Below are 14567 nucleotides of genomic sequence, written 5' to 3' on the forward strand. Positions count from 1 at the left end.
GGGGATACTATGATTGAATTCAATTCTTTTAACAACGGATACTGTCACAAAGGAGGTATTTACGGGAATTTAAATTACAGAGTTGTATAGGTTTATACTGTACATGTATGTTAAAATGTTCCCCCAATGAGCAAGTCAGAGTCGTTGGGGGCAAGGAAAAAACATCCTCGAGATCATCGAGACAGGACACTGGAGACTTCTTAGGTACGAAGATAATGGTGGAATTCTTAAACAATGTGGGTGTGATTATTTTGCTCAAGGAGATGTTGAAAATGTCAGTGAGAACATCTGCAAGTTGGTCTGCATATTCTCTGAGCACTGTCATTTTGATTAGCTCAGCATGAAAAGCCAAAGCATTTAAGTCCCTGGTTTAGCAACTGAAGGAAACAATCAAATCATACCAAAAAAATAAAAAATCAAAGCCTTTATCACTGCTTAGAAGCACAATGAAGTCAATTTTTAAAAAGTGGAAGGTATTTACATGCAGTAGAACACGGCCCTACCTGGATCAGGACGTCAGTCCAAACTGGATGAAAGAGCCATGAGAAAACCCGTCAGAGAGAATACCAAGAGGCCTACAGCAACTCTGAAGCAGTTGGTGGAACTTATAACAAAGAGTGGTCATTGTGTGCTTGTGACAACAATATCCCAAATTCTTCAGAAACTTCTCAAGAATGGAACTCACACTGAGCGTTGCAAAAAGGCAGGTGGTCACATGAGACTAAAATTTAATTATTTGAACCAAAACACCAAATAATATGTCTGGCAGAAATCTAATACAACTTACTATCCATATACCACCATTCCTACAGTATGATATGATGGTGTTTCTCTGCAACAGGGACTGAAGCACTTGTCAGAATAGAAGGGAAATGGATGAGACAAACATACCATTGAATTCTTATCCATTCTTGAAAGTTGTCAGTGGGAAGATGGTTTACCTTCCAATATGACCATCACCCAAAGCTTACAGAAAATCTGACCACACAGTGTTTGAAGGAGAAAAATGTGAATGTCCTCGCATTTCCTCGTCAGAGCCTAGTCTTAAACCCCATTGAAAATATAAAGACTGTAGTCCACAAACAGTTATTTTACAGTCACCTGAAAGTTAAAGGAGTATAACTGGATAAAACAAACACTGTGTCTGTCTTCATTTCAGACTGCAAAGCAACATGTGAGTATTTTACAAGGGGTTGATTCTTACCTTTATCCACTGTAGTACTGTACCTGGTCATTTGTGGTGGAGTGGACTTCCTTAAGGATACATCACTCTGCCCCTTAGACTGTGTGTAGAAGTTGATCAACACATCCTGAAAGCAGGCATTACATTAACAGACAGGTGACATTGTCTTGTAGTTGGTGATGGCCTCAATGCCCTGCCATGCCACAAGTTGCTTGGGTCCTTGAAGTGGTTGTAGATTATTTAGGCAAGTGAATGTCTTATAGCTTGGGGAAGTCTGGACCTTGCTTTGCTCAGGATAGTCTTGGCTACCATTCTGAGGGCTTGGGTCCTTAGCAGTGTATTCAGTTCTGCATCTCTTCAACAGTTTCCGGTTGGAGCATGTGGGGATGGTTTTGGAGACAGTGATATTATCAATGCACTTGCTGATGTAGCTAGTCCCTGATGCCTTGCACTCAAAGTTAGTGATGTGACCATTGGTTGCAGCTGTCCTGAATATTTGCCAGTCAGTTTGTCCAAAGCAGAAGAGTAATGAGGGTGCCCGTTGGCTAGGATTTAACTTGCCTCAGAACAAGATCCAGCACATTCTCTCCTCTTTTTGCAAAGTCCACATGCTGATGGAACTTGAAGCATGATTATAATCTCTTGCAACCAAAAAAACTGTCTATCGGGGAGTGTGTTCTGCAGTTCACAAATAGCCCCATAAACTTTGCAGAGTGCCTAATTCACAAGCCATCACCGGGAGCCCAACTTGTTTCTGTCAGAGCAGAACAAGGCCAGCCTGTCTAGGTGAATAGCAGGCTTTGGAATTCTGACGCTGATCTATGTGTCAGTAAAAATAAAGACTCATGCTGAGTAGTCTGCTGAAATCAGATGTAGTGAGGTTTATTTTCCAGGAAGCAGGCATTTGAGAGGAGAATGGATAAGAGATCTGGCCAGCTACTGTAGGTTTGGTCCAGTCATGTATCCCCTACAACCTTTTTTACATTTTAAGGAAAATAGTATGATTAGTGGTGTCAAAGGCAGGATGGTCAATCAAACACAAGCAATGAGACAACTGGGGTCAGAAGACAGTAGTAGGTTATTTACCACTTTAACCAGCGCTGTCTCTGTGCTATGATGAGGCCTAAATCCTGCCTGATGCATTTCATACTGTAAATGTCATTCCTATGAAGATATCAAGAAAACTGCTGTACTTTTATATGATTGAGGGGAAGATTTGATCTTGGCTTATAGTTGGAAAGCTGACAAGTCAGGTTTCCTTATCAGGGCTTTGATAACTGATAATTCAATAGATTTATGTACATAGATCGTGCTAAGAAATATTCAAATTTAGTTTTTTTCTCAAAAGAGGATTGATTGTGTTATTAACTGTTATATCATGTAGGTACCAGATTGAGTATGCAGGTTGATGACTTTGATGGGGATATTGGTGAATCGGATGCAATAAGCATTGATGCTGTTCTCAAAGGGCCCTCCAGCTTCTCAGAATTTAATATTGAAGTCTCCATCAATTAATGTATTACATAATTCATGAATTCACCAAGAAATTCAGAATATGCCCCTGGGGGTGTGTAAATAATAATTGTAATTTAAATTTTATGATTATTAGGTCTCCCCACTGCTATTTGACAGTACTGTACACTCAGAACGGCTCCCAGTGAACCAGTCTCCGTATGGCACACTCTTGTATACTGTTATATACTGTTACAATATCTTGAATTTTAATCAGAATAGTTACAAACAATAATAGTTACTTATAATAGTTAAATATAGTTATTATATCTCATTTTTTTGTGCAATAGCAACTATATAATACTACTGTATTTTAAAGTGTGCAATATATAATAATAATAATAATAATAATAATGATTATAATAATAATAATAATAATAATAATAATTTGTTTTTTATAGAAGAGAAATTGACTGGGCAGAATTTCTTAAGTGTTAAATTTGTGTCCAGGTTTTAGTGTGAATCTTAGTTTATCATTATAAATAACTGGGACACCTTCTCCACTGGCAGTTAGACAAGGCTGATTTACAGTATGTAGTTACAGTGGCTACGGAAAGTATTTAGACCTCCTTAAATTTTTTCAATCTTTATTATATTGCAGCCATTTGTTAAAATCACATCTTGGACCATGGTGGTGGCAGCATCATCATGACTTAAACCCAATTGAGCATCTCTGGAGAGACCTAAAAATGGCTGTCCACCAACGTTTACCATCCAACCTGACAGAACTGGAGAGGATCTGCAAGGAGGAATGGCAAAGGATCCCCAAATCCAGGTGTGAAAAACTTGTTGCATCTTTCCCAAAAAGACTCATGGCTGTATTAGTGCTTCTCCTAAATACTGAGCAAAGGGTCTGAATACTTAGGACCATGTGATATTTCAGTTTTTCTTTTTTCATAAATCTGCAAAAATGTCAAAAATTTTGTGTTTTTCTGTCAATATGGGGTGCTGTGTGTACATTAATAAGAAAAAAAATTACCTAAATGATTTTAGCAAATGCAATATAATAAAAAGTGAAAAAATTAAGGGGGTCTGAGGACTTTCCATACCCACTGTACTGTATATGCAGTCGGACTAGCTTCACTCAATGCTACTTAATCATTTGGTTTAATAAGTATGTAGCATTGCAGTGCATTCACCTCATAAACAGTAATAATTTTATTAACAATAAGGGCTAAGAGATCTAATATGTAACAGTCCTAGTTTCGGATAAAAGGTGACTAACTATGGCGAATATTCAGCCTCTAACAGCAGGTCCTGCACAGAGAAGATCAAGCCTTTTGGACAGGTGAAGCAATCACTCAGGTTAATGTTAACAGCAGAGGAAGAATGATTAAACACCATGCAGTAGTTACATCTGCATGTGAGAAATCAGATTTCCTCTGTTTCCTCTAGGTGCTCTCACATGTAAGATTAGGAGATTCCCTCTAGGCGATTTTAACCACAAGAAAATGAAGTAAGGTGCCCTCTTGGTGCTCCTACATACAAAAAAATGAGGTGAAGTGCCCTCCAGGTGCTCTTATATGTGAGAAGTTATTATGGCTCTAATTGGTCATAATATTATTTTATGAGTTTCGTCTGCCATCCACAAGTCAACAACAAGCTCTCTTGTCTTGTTTTTCCCATCATAATAGAAGTAGAAAAGTTTTTTTTTTTTTTTTTTTTAGATTTTAGGTGCTACTACATGCAAGAAAATGAGAAAGTGCCCTCGAAGTGATCCAGCATAAAGGAAATGGAATTAGGTACCCTCTATGTGCTTCTACATGTGCAGGAAAAAATCTAATAAGGTATTTAATAGTGCGCATAAAAATCAGATGAACTGCCTTCCCAGCACTCCATAACTCATTTAAGATTGATTGATTGATTGATTGATTGATTGATTGATTGATTTTAGCAGCCTACGAAATAAGATTAAAAAATGGTTTCGGTGCCCTCTAGGGGCTTCTGTATACAGGAAAATAAAATAATGTTTTATCTAAGTACATCTACTTTTTGTTCATGCAAGAAAATGAGATGACATTTCCATGACATGCTCTACTACATGCAAAAAAAAAAAAAGTTTTCATCTATTTTATAGATAGATAGATAGATAGATAGATAGATAGATAGATAGATAGATAGATAGATAGATAGAATAAAGTGCTTTCTAGGTGCTTTTATGTGGGAAAACATTTAATTAATTACATGTGTACAAAAAAAAAAATCCATTCCTCTAGGATGCTTATGCGTATTTAAAAAAAATTTGCTTGTGCCCCTTGTGTGTCCACTTCTGAATTGGAAAATAATGATTTTTATTATTATTAGATATTTAGCCATCTAAAAAATATAAATAAAAGTATAAAGCTGCAATATAAACTACAGTACATGCATTTCTTTTAGGTACAATTACACACCACTATTTCTATCACTACTACTACTATTACCAATAATAATAATAATAATAATAATAATAATAATGATAATGATAATAATAATAATAATGATAATAATAATAATAATAATAATAATAATGATAATGATAATAATAATAATAATGATGATAATAATAATAATAATAATAATAATAATAATAATAAATAATGTTATTTGTGGCAGTATAATGACCTGCCTTGCACCTGAGAGAATAAAGAATAAAGATGATATTTTTATTTAGAAGGGACTAGCAAATTCAAAGATAATTATGATAAAAATTTCATGAAACTACAATAAGTGTCATCATGACTATAGAGCTGGTCACTGATTATGGAAAAGATAAATTTGAGTTTAAACATGTGATAAAAGTTTCAGTTGGTGATCGAGTGGAACAGAATAGATGTCCTGGTGTGATTTTTGTATCATGCAACATATAAAAAATAGTTTTTAATTTAGTCTTTTTATTTTATTAAATTTAATTCGGTCTTTTTCTTTCATTTAATCTTCATCTACAATGCTTACGGACATGTATAAAAATGTTATGTGCACATGTATAGTGTGTGTGTGAAACTGTTGCATCTCAAGCTGTGAGAAAATAGAAAAAGGGTGGATTTAGAAAGTTTAAAGGGGGAAAATATAATAAAGTTGTGTGAATATTTATTATATAACTTGCATGCAAACTTAAAGATTTAAGTTTTGCCAAAACATCTTGCATGTTTCATAGTAAAAGATATTGTTTTCACCAATAGTTTTGTTTTAAAGTGTTTTTAATTGGCTTTGTAATGTTATTTTTAGAAGGTGAAGGCGTATTTTGAGCAATGTAATTTTTGTTTGTTTGGATTCATTAAATATTTCTCTTTATCTAGTGCCTATACTGGAATGTGAGAGGTGGGGGTACACATGCCAGTATGTGGACTGGGAAGACAGGGAGTGTATAAGAAACTTCACACAAAAATAAACCTGAGGTTTTTTATGTGCATTATCATGTTGTTGTTGTTGTTTTTATTATTATTATTATTATTATTATTATTATTATTATTAATAATATTAATATTATTGCAAAACACTAATACATTATCATTGTAATTTATTTGCATTTTATATTGACCAGAGATCTTCTTGTCATCTGGCCAGATGTTCCAGCTCACTTTTCACGGCAGTGGGTTGACCATAAAGCTCATATAAATAGCTTAAAAGCCAAAGCGCAGGGGCAGGACAACACTCTCACACCAGCAAGGGCAACTACACGCGTGTGTCTTAGATTTTACTTCTGTCTCTGCGATCACTTAAGGGGAATTTACTTCACTAGGAACAGAGATGAAACTCATTGTGCTATGCGTTGTGTTCGTCCGGGTTCACGTAGCATTGTTCGTGGCTGAGGAAGAGAAGCAGGCAACACCAGCCCATTTCACCTCCCATCAAACAGGTAAATAAACTTGTGTACGGTTGGTGAGTTTAAATAAGCCCACTTCAACACTGTGTTACAGACTTGCTTTTAACGATGATGATTATGATGATTGTTATTATTATTGTTATCATTATTATTATCATTAGAAGTATAAGTAGTATTTTAACCACATGGTTGCATACTGTACCCTTTTTTTGTACTGTATGTCAATGCTTATTTTTTAAAGGCACACAATTAATTCTTTAACTTACTTTTTAATATTTTTTGTTTCCTCATTATGCTTTTTAAATATACATTAAACATTTAAATCATTGTGCATTATTGTTTAAGGGTTGGATTTTGGAGTATTTAGTGTTTTGTTTTGTTTTTTGGTGTGCATTTGTTATTATTATTATTATTGTTATTATTATTATTATTATTATTGGTGTGTAATTTTAAAAAGATGCATGTAGTTTACATTTAGAGTGAATTATACTTTATTAATCTATCTTACATTATTTGACATTAACCTTACATTACCCTTAACATTATAAAAAGTAAAAAGTACACTTTATAAATAATTTTAGATTATGTACTAGTACTAAACTATATTTGTTTATTCTTGTTTTTGTATTTTTAAACCTTTACAGTTTTTTTCCTACAAAGATGCAGGTGGTAAACATGTTAATCTTTAAAATTTTCTATACTTATTAAACAGGCAAAAATAAGTCCTTGTTACAAGGCAGACAGAGTTTTTGTGCTCTTTTTTTTCTCTGAAAATATTATTGGCACTCGTGGCATCTGTATATACAGTTTTTCCCCATTCTAGTGGCTCAATAAGAAATCATGTTCTTCTTTCTTACACCAACAAATCTATCCACTATCTTCACTCCTTTTAAATATAGGAATAATCTGAGTTTACTGTAATTGTTAATCCTTTAGAAGAATCTCTGTCTCTTTACGAATGCAATCCTTCTTTTGTTCTCAGCATTGCTATAATTTTTTTTAACAGATCTCGGGAATCATGAAAAACCTCCAAACGCTGTTGTCCCGGCGACTGGCGGAGTATCAAGGCTCACAAGCAAAGTTAAGCATTTTCATATCGCTGCCTTTGTTATATTCATGTTATGGTCACCAATTGCAGCACTCCACAAAAAAAAAGAGTCTAGCAGATTACTCTAGGAATTTTTTCTCAGAAAAAAAAAACTGTTTCTGTTCATGTATAATTTACATCATCCATCCATCTCTCTCCATTTTCCATACTGTATCATTAATCCTGTGTAGAGTCAGGGAGCTTGGAGCCTGTCCCAGAGAAACCGCAACACAAGTCAGGGGACAGATGGGATAGGGTGCTAACTTAGCCAAGGGCATCACCGGTCACAAGCACACACTTGCACTTGCACACCTAATCAAACAATACGGGCAATTCATAAATTAAAAGAGATAACCGTTAGTACTTAGAGGAAGCCGGATAAGCAGGGGGAGAACAAGCAAACTCCAGAAGAAGAATTCGTATTGGAAGTGATGCACATAGGATGGAATGAACACACACAGAAATAGCTGCAAAAAAAGTAACAGTTTGTGGAAGGAGTCTCCAATGTAAATAGGATAAAAGCAAATTTTATGTTGATTCCACTAATATGATAGCGATTTGTCAACACATACATTTAGTACACAAACACTACTCATACATTCGAGCGGAAAAAAAGAGTCTATGCTTTTGTCATGTAAATGTACTGTAAATGTTTATCATTAAGTCGGTACAAAAAACTATTCTGAATTTCAAATATTAGCATTCCAGCAAAGCGTTTACTCTTACAGGAAAGTATCTGTCGGCCAGAAAAGAAAGCAGCATATTATGTAAAGGACCATTTTTTAGATAAAAAATAAAAGAGAGAGAGAGAGAGAGAGAGAGAGAGAGAGTATCAGGCTTTAGAAGGTCTGTGGCTGGTTCTGCAGGATGTTAAAGAAATCTAAGCAGTTAATTACTGTACCTTATAAAACCGCACAAATCGTACCTAAGACTATATTTTAAGCAACGGGCTCACCACCCCAATTATGGAATTTGTTTCATTAATTACCGTTTACTGTCTTTATTAGTATAGAGATATATATTCTTGAGAAATGGCAGGAAAATGCAAGAATTTTCTTACAATACTACACGCAACAAATGACACTGCAAAGTCATTGGATGGATGGATGGATAGACAAGTGCTTTCTTTCTAGGTGCTCTTACATGTGAAATCATTTCATTAATTACATGTGTACAAAAAAAAATCCATTCCTCTAGGATGCTTATGCGTATTTAAAAATTGCTTCAACCCCTTGTGTGTCCACTTCTGAATTGGAAGATAAGGATTATTATTATTAGATATTCAGCCATCTAAAAACTATAAATAAAAGTACAAAGCTGCAATAATGGTAACAAACTGTATAGCTTTATTTAAATTATGATGATTGATGATAATATTGATGATTATGACAATAATAATAATAATAATAATAATAATTATATATTTTTTTACTATAATGTTATGGATATATACACAGAGTTCTTTATTAATCCAAAAAGGAAATTTAAGATGAAGATGTTATGAAATCTATTTTTCTAAGTGCAGTATGTGACCATTGTATGTTAAGAATGTTTTATATTTAGTTTTAACCGTTATATATCATTTACGTTTAGGAGGAACTAAGATATAATATCTCCATTCCACTGAGCCGAGTTTGTTACTGTCATGATTGGGAGGTAATGGCTGTTGTTATCGCCGTGGGCAAAAAAAAGGGCAGGCTTGGGCGCAGAGGGGTGTTTTTAAACAAAAGAGACTTTAATCAGGACATAACATAAAACAGGAATCACAAAGAAACAAAAACAAAGAAACGAACACTCAAATTATACTACCCATAACTGAACATTACCCAGGCTCTATGACAAGACACACAAGACATAAGCATTATCATGAAGCACATGCTTAACTGACAATACACAGGCTCTTATACCTGTTACACATGATATAAGCACTATGGGGAAACACAGGCTTAAGGACGAAACACAGACTCTACAAGCTAAGCATGGAGCTGAAACGGGGACAAGACAAGAGACACCGAGAGACATGATGAGAGACATGGCACTCAGCTAAACATACAACTAGCTACACTTACAGATAGCTAAGTCCTAAATGTGTCCTAAACATATAGGAAGCTAAACATCCAAGGAACTACAGCAACACTGGAGAGGCACAGAGGCTAGGGACACAGAAGCTAGGGACACAGAGGCACAGAGGCTAGGGACACAGAAGCTAGGGACACAGAGGCACAGAGGCTAGGGACACAGAAGCTAGGGACACAGAGGCACAGAGGCTAGGGACACAGAAGCTAGGGACACAGAGGCACAGAGGCTAGGGACACAGAAGCTAGGGACACAGAGGCACAGAGGCTAGGGACACAGAAGCTAGGGACACAGAGAGTACTTACAAAACCTGGAATTACTCACAAGACTACACAAGACCGAATCAGCTCCACACACACTTGAACACCAAAGACTTACATACAATCACACTTAGCCTTGGGACATGCTTAGTGGTTATGGGACAACATGAACAACAAAATAACATTATAAAATAATCCAACAAATAAACAAAAACCAAAATACAAAACAAAGTGCCCACATAAATGACAATACATACAAACGATCAATGCACGACCCAGTTTCCCAGACTAACCAGCTATTTATAGAAGATTTAACGACCTACCTCGGTTCAGGTGAGCTCCCGACCGAGGTGCATTCTGGGAAACTGAGTCTGCAAAACAAAAACTACAAAAAAAGACAAAACAGTACCCTCTAGTGGCGATTCCTTACAGTTACGGTTACCTCTGGAGAGCTGGTATTGGTCGGTAAGTGGTCCTTACAGCCTCTTTTTTTCGTGTTCGTTAGCGCTGTTAGCGCGCAGAGGAAATTTGGAGCTTGTTCAATAAATTGTTTGTTTATGCCCTAGTGTTGATTCTTAAGTGCTGTTATTGAGTCGTTATTTTTATTCTTTAGCACTAGTACAGACTCCTGTTCAGCAGTCTTTGGCAGCCAAGAATCCTCGTAATAAATGTAGATGGAGGAAATGACATAAAATAATAATAAAGTAATATTTTAAGTAAAATGATGAAGAATAAACACAACTTTAACAAGTTAAGGTCTGATGCACAAAACAAATCTAATCTAATCTTTTCTGTTAATTTCATAATAAAGTCTGATGACAAATTCACCATATAATTTTTATTCCTTAAATATTTATAATTTAGTGTTTCGATCATTTCATTTTAATCAAAACTTTGGAAAACATGAGAAAGATCTCTTTCAAGAATTTTAATATTCTTATAATATTTATACATCAAGTTTCATTCAATTCCAGTTACAATAAAAGCACATTGTGCAAGTTACATCACATTTTTTATTTATATTTACCATAAAAAAAACATGTTAATTACAAACCTAAAAGGTTTCCTAATATTTTTATGTCCTTACAAATTTATTTAAATCATTAATGGCTTGAAATGGTACAGACGGATTTCAAACTGGGACACATCGAGAGAGGTTAGTAGCAAATTCGGCTGAGTAGAATGGGGGGGGGGGGTGTTACTTTATATTTATTCATCAAGTCAAGTGGGGTTTTATTGTCATACTGATAAATAACTCGTAGTACAGGACACAAAACTACATAAACCACACGTACATACAGTAAGAGTGTATTATGAGTGCAGGACCATAAATACACAAAATAATAAGCAAAAAAAGTACAGTTTTTAACACCCAACAAAAGAGCATTGTGTGGGAAAGCTGTTGCAACAGTGGACTGTAAAGTATTGTGCAATGTAGCAGCAAACATTTAAAGTGCATAATCTTAACAAGCATTTAACTTTCAACATTATGGCCTCCATATGTTCTGCATCTCATTAAACCGTTACCTTAAGTGCTTTTATAAACATCGTAAAAATAAAATAATGTTAATTAGAAATGACATTTAAATAATGTTGTTGTAGTATATGTAATTAGCGGTACAGTTAAGTCAGTAATGCATGAAAGTGTGTTAGAGGATGCTTCAGGACCTCTTAAAGGACACTAATGTTCTTTCAAACTGCTTGGAGTTTCATGAATGCCACATGTCTTGTGAAAACAAACATGCTTCTGCGAGTGAGTAATGAATAATTCCATTAGCGCACAGCTTGACAAATGTGAAACATTTCTATGTAATGAGATGTCTTTTTTATCATTTCATTACTGCGTTGTGTAATTAGACTCTAATTACAATAAATTCCTATCTCTCTCTCTCTCTCTCTTTGTGCGTATTTCATTTTAGAAACCGCTGGCTGATCTTGTGTTGAAAGCCCCTCGCTGTTCCAGACTAAAAGAGAGCTGTACTCCTGATTCACACTCGCGCTGCTGCGACCCTTGTGCCTCCTGCCACTGCCGCTTGTTCAATACAATCTGCCGCTGCTGGAAACTGGGTCATCACTGTCAGAAAAAACCTTAAGACAGAAGCAGATATCAAAGTGTGCTGTGGTCTACAGATGGTTAAGCCAGTTAAAGTATATGTTGTATATGATAATGCATCATTTAACAGGTGTAAATAGTGAAGTATAAGGCTTGTGCTTACATTTGTAGAGCGCCTGCAGAATTTAATAGAAGATAAGCCTGTAATAGGAACTCACATCACACATTAACCTCCACTTTGATGAAAAACACAAGTTAATCTTCTGTTTGTTCCTTTGTTATGCGTTTTTTCCAGACTCAGAAGTTAAAACCAGTACAGTATGTTAAACAGAATAGATGCCTAAGAGGTTGGTGTTTATAAAGATTTTGTGATAACAGTTAGTCCAAATCCAAAATCTATGTAGCATGTGATCCAGTACAGAGCCAAAAAACCTTTAACTTTTACTGCAGTGTGAACTGTCAGGACACAGAATATTTTTTTATTTATCCCCTTCGATAATTTAGGCCAACATTTTTTTGAAAATCCGTGGTTTGTCAGTCAATAACATTTCCAGATGTGCGCTTTGTACTAAGTCGGCAAAAGGGCTACTCGTATGTTTTTCATATCAGACATCTGACTAATTTAAAAAGAAGAAAACAAAGCACAACAAGAGATGACCTGTGACTTCCAATAGGGAAGAATAAGATATCTTAAAAAGTTTTAACAGCTTCAGTCTGAGACCCTCTGCTGGTTGTACAACCTCCAATCCTGGTTAAGTCAGATGAGATCCAGCGCAAAGGACGTCTCACCAGGTCCAATGTACAGTAAAACAATCACCTGGGAGCAGGTGGATTAAGAGTTGACCAACTGGGCGTATGAGGTTTAAGCTGATGAATTCGAGATCCCTGGAGCTGAAAAGGGAAAGTCCATTAACAAGTAATGCTTCACACAAGGTGGCACCCTGATACCACTAAGAAACCAGTGAAGAGATTCACAGGGTGTTTAATCGCAACACAGCGTCATCCTTCAGACTATTTTTAGGTCTAGGAGGGAAATGCTGGTATGAAAATGAGCCATAGGGCTCCATCTTTCTTACTTCAACATAATAAATACATAACTCAAAAGACCCAGAACGCAACAAACCAAGAAATAGAAGCCTAGCTAGATACGGTTGATGAGTCAGGCCTGCCTGGAAAGTTCAAGCCTTGGATACATTAACATTGCATCCTCCCATGGATTCTTTGGTTAGATTCATGAGGTTTCGATTTCCACAGTTGAAGGCTTGGAGAGGAGGAACAGCATGTTCCTCAGGAAGTGACCTGGACTAGCTCAGAGATTGAGCAGTATAATCTGTATGGACAGAACAACTATTTGAATAGGGAGGTTTGGCCCTGCTGAGAGTCCTGTGACCCTGACAGCAACATCTTGTTCTTAAAAATCTCAGGCAGGGTTTTAGGTTAGGACAGGAGGGCAGCAGAAGTGGGGCATGGCGGCTCGTCCAGGTAGTGGCAAAACATCACTCTATGACAAGGCACAGGTGAAAGACATCCCTACATTGTCATTCCATCCAGACTCCCTCTGCCTTCCGGACCTGTCTGACCCATCCTGGTGCCCCGCCTCTGGTTGGAGATCTCATCACATGGATGCCCTGTGCGTTTCTTTGGGATGCGTCTGGTGTCTGGGGACGGTTTCACTCTACCTAGAAGACGGTTCTGGCCTCGACTAATGTTGACAGCTGTTTCTCTGGGGACTGGACGTGGCCACAGTTGCTCGATAGTTCAGGACTGGAATTTCCTACAAGACTATTTGAGCCTCCAATCATCACATCAACTAACATCAACTGTTATACTAAACTGCCTGCCACCTAACACACCGTATGAATGCAGATCAATTACTGCTCTCTGTTTCACCCAAATGAGGATGGGTTCCCTATTGAGTCTGGTTCCTCTCAAGGTTTCTTCCTCTTTCCATCCCAGGGAGTTTTTCCTTGCCATTGTCGCCTTTGGCTTGCTCACCAGGGACAAACTGACCATTTTGATTTATACACATTCACATTCCATACAAACTTAAATAATTCTTTTGATTGTGTAAAGCTGCTTTGCAAAAAGAAGCGCTATACAAATACAATTGAATTGAATTGAATTGAAAGACAAGAGGGCACTAATTCAGGATGTGTGGTGAGCATCAGTTGAGAAGGAATAAATCAGCAAGATAGTGGGGATGCGGCAGCAGGGAGCCTGGACCAAATGGAAACAAATAATCTGGACTAAACTTTGAAAAACGAAGCACCATCATATAATATTCCTAATCCAAACTGTCTATGATGTTTTGCCTTGCCCATCTTTTTTTTTTTTTTCAACTGGATCAGCTTGCCTATTGTATGTGAAAGGAGGGATTCTGAAGAACATCCTCAGCTGCTGTTAAAAATCCCAGTCATAGGGTGCTATTGATGATGGCACAGCCAAGTGTTAAAAGCCATCACAGATACTATCTGAAGTGGGTTTGGCAACTCCAAGCGAAGAAAACCATCACCTTTGTCTGATCTGGAGAGACGCTGACATCAGCTGCTGGGAGCTCCTGTTCTGGCCTTCTAGCAGGGGTGCAAGACTGG

The 14567-nt window shown here is 36.5% G+C and overlaps 1 protein-coding gene across 1 annotated transcript; it reads left to right on the plus strand.

Moving 5' to 3' along the window:
* The first annotated feature begins 6352 nt into the window (after window positions 1-6352).
* On the plus strand, window positions 6353-12954 carry LOC128520618 (agouti-related protein-like). The gene is made up of 3 exons (XM_053494938.1): window positions 6353-6533; window positions 7507-7580; window positions 11843-12954. Exons 1-3 carry the CDS (start codon window positions 6425-6427, stop codon window positions 12014-12016), a joined length of 357 nt encoding a protein of 118 aa, XP_053350913.1. The 5' UTR covers window positions 6353-6424; the 3' UTR covers window positions 12017-12954.
* Window positions 12955-14567: the final 1613 nt, after the last annotated feature.

This window comes from Clarias gariepinus, chromosome 4 (genome assembly GCF_024256425.1).
Source record: "Clarias gariepinus isolate MV-2021 ecotype Netherlands chromosome 4, CGAR_prim_01v2, whole genome shotgun sequence".
Lineage (NCBI taxonomy): Eukaryota > Metazoa > Chordata > Actinopteri > Siluriformes > Clariidae > Clarias > Clarias gariepinus.

Bases quoted from the DNA above. Each gene is read 5' to 3' on its own strand.
- LOC128520618 (XM_053494938.1), top strand. From the start codon at position 6,425: ATGAAACTCATTGTGCTATGCGTTGTGTTCGTCCGGGTTCACGTAGCA. The intron at 6,534-7,506 runs GTAAATAAACTT...TTTTTTTAACAG, and splicing joins TTTCACCTCCCATCAAACAG to ATCTCGGGAATCATGAAAAA. The intron at 7,581-11,842 runs GTTAAGCATTTT...ATTTCATTTTAG, and splicing joins TATCAAGGCTCACAAGCAAA to AAACCGCTGGCTGATCTTGT.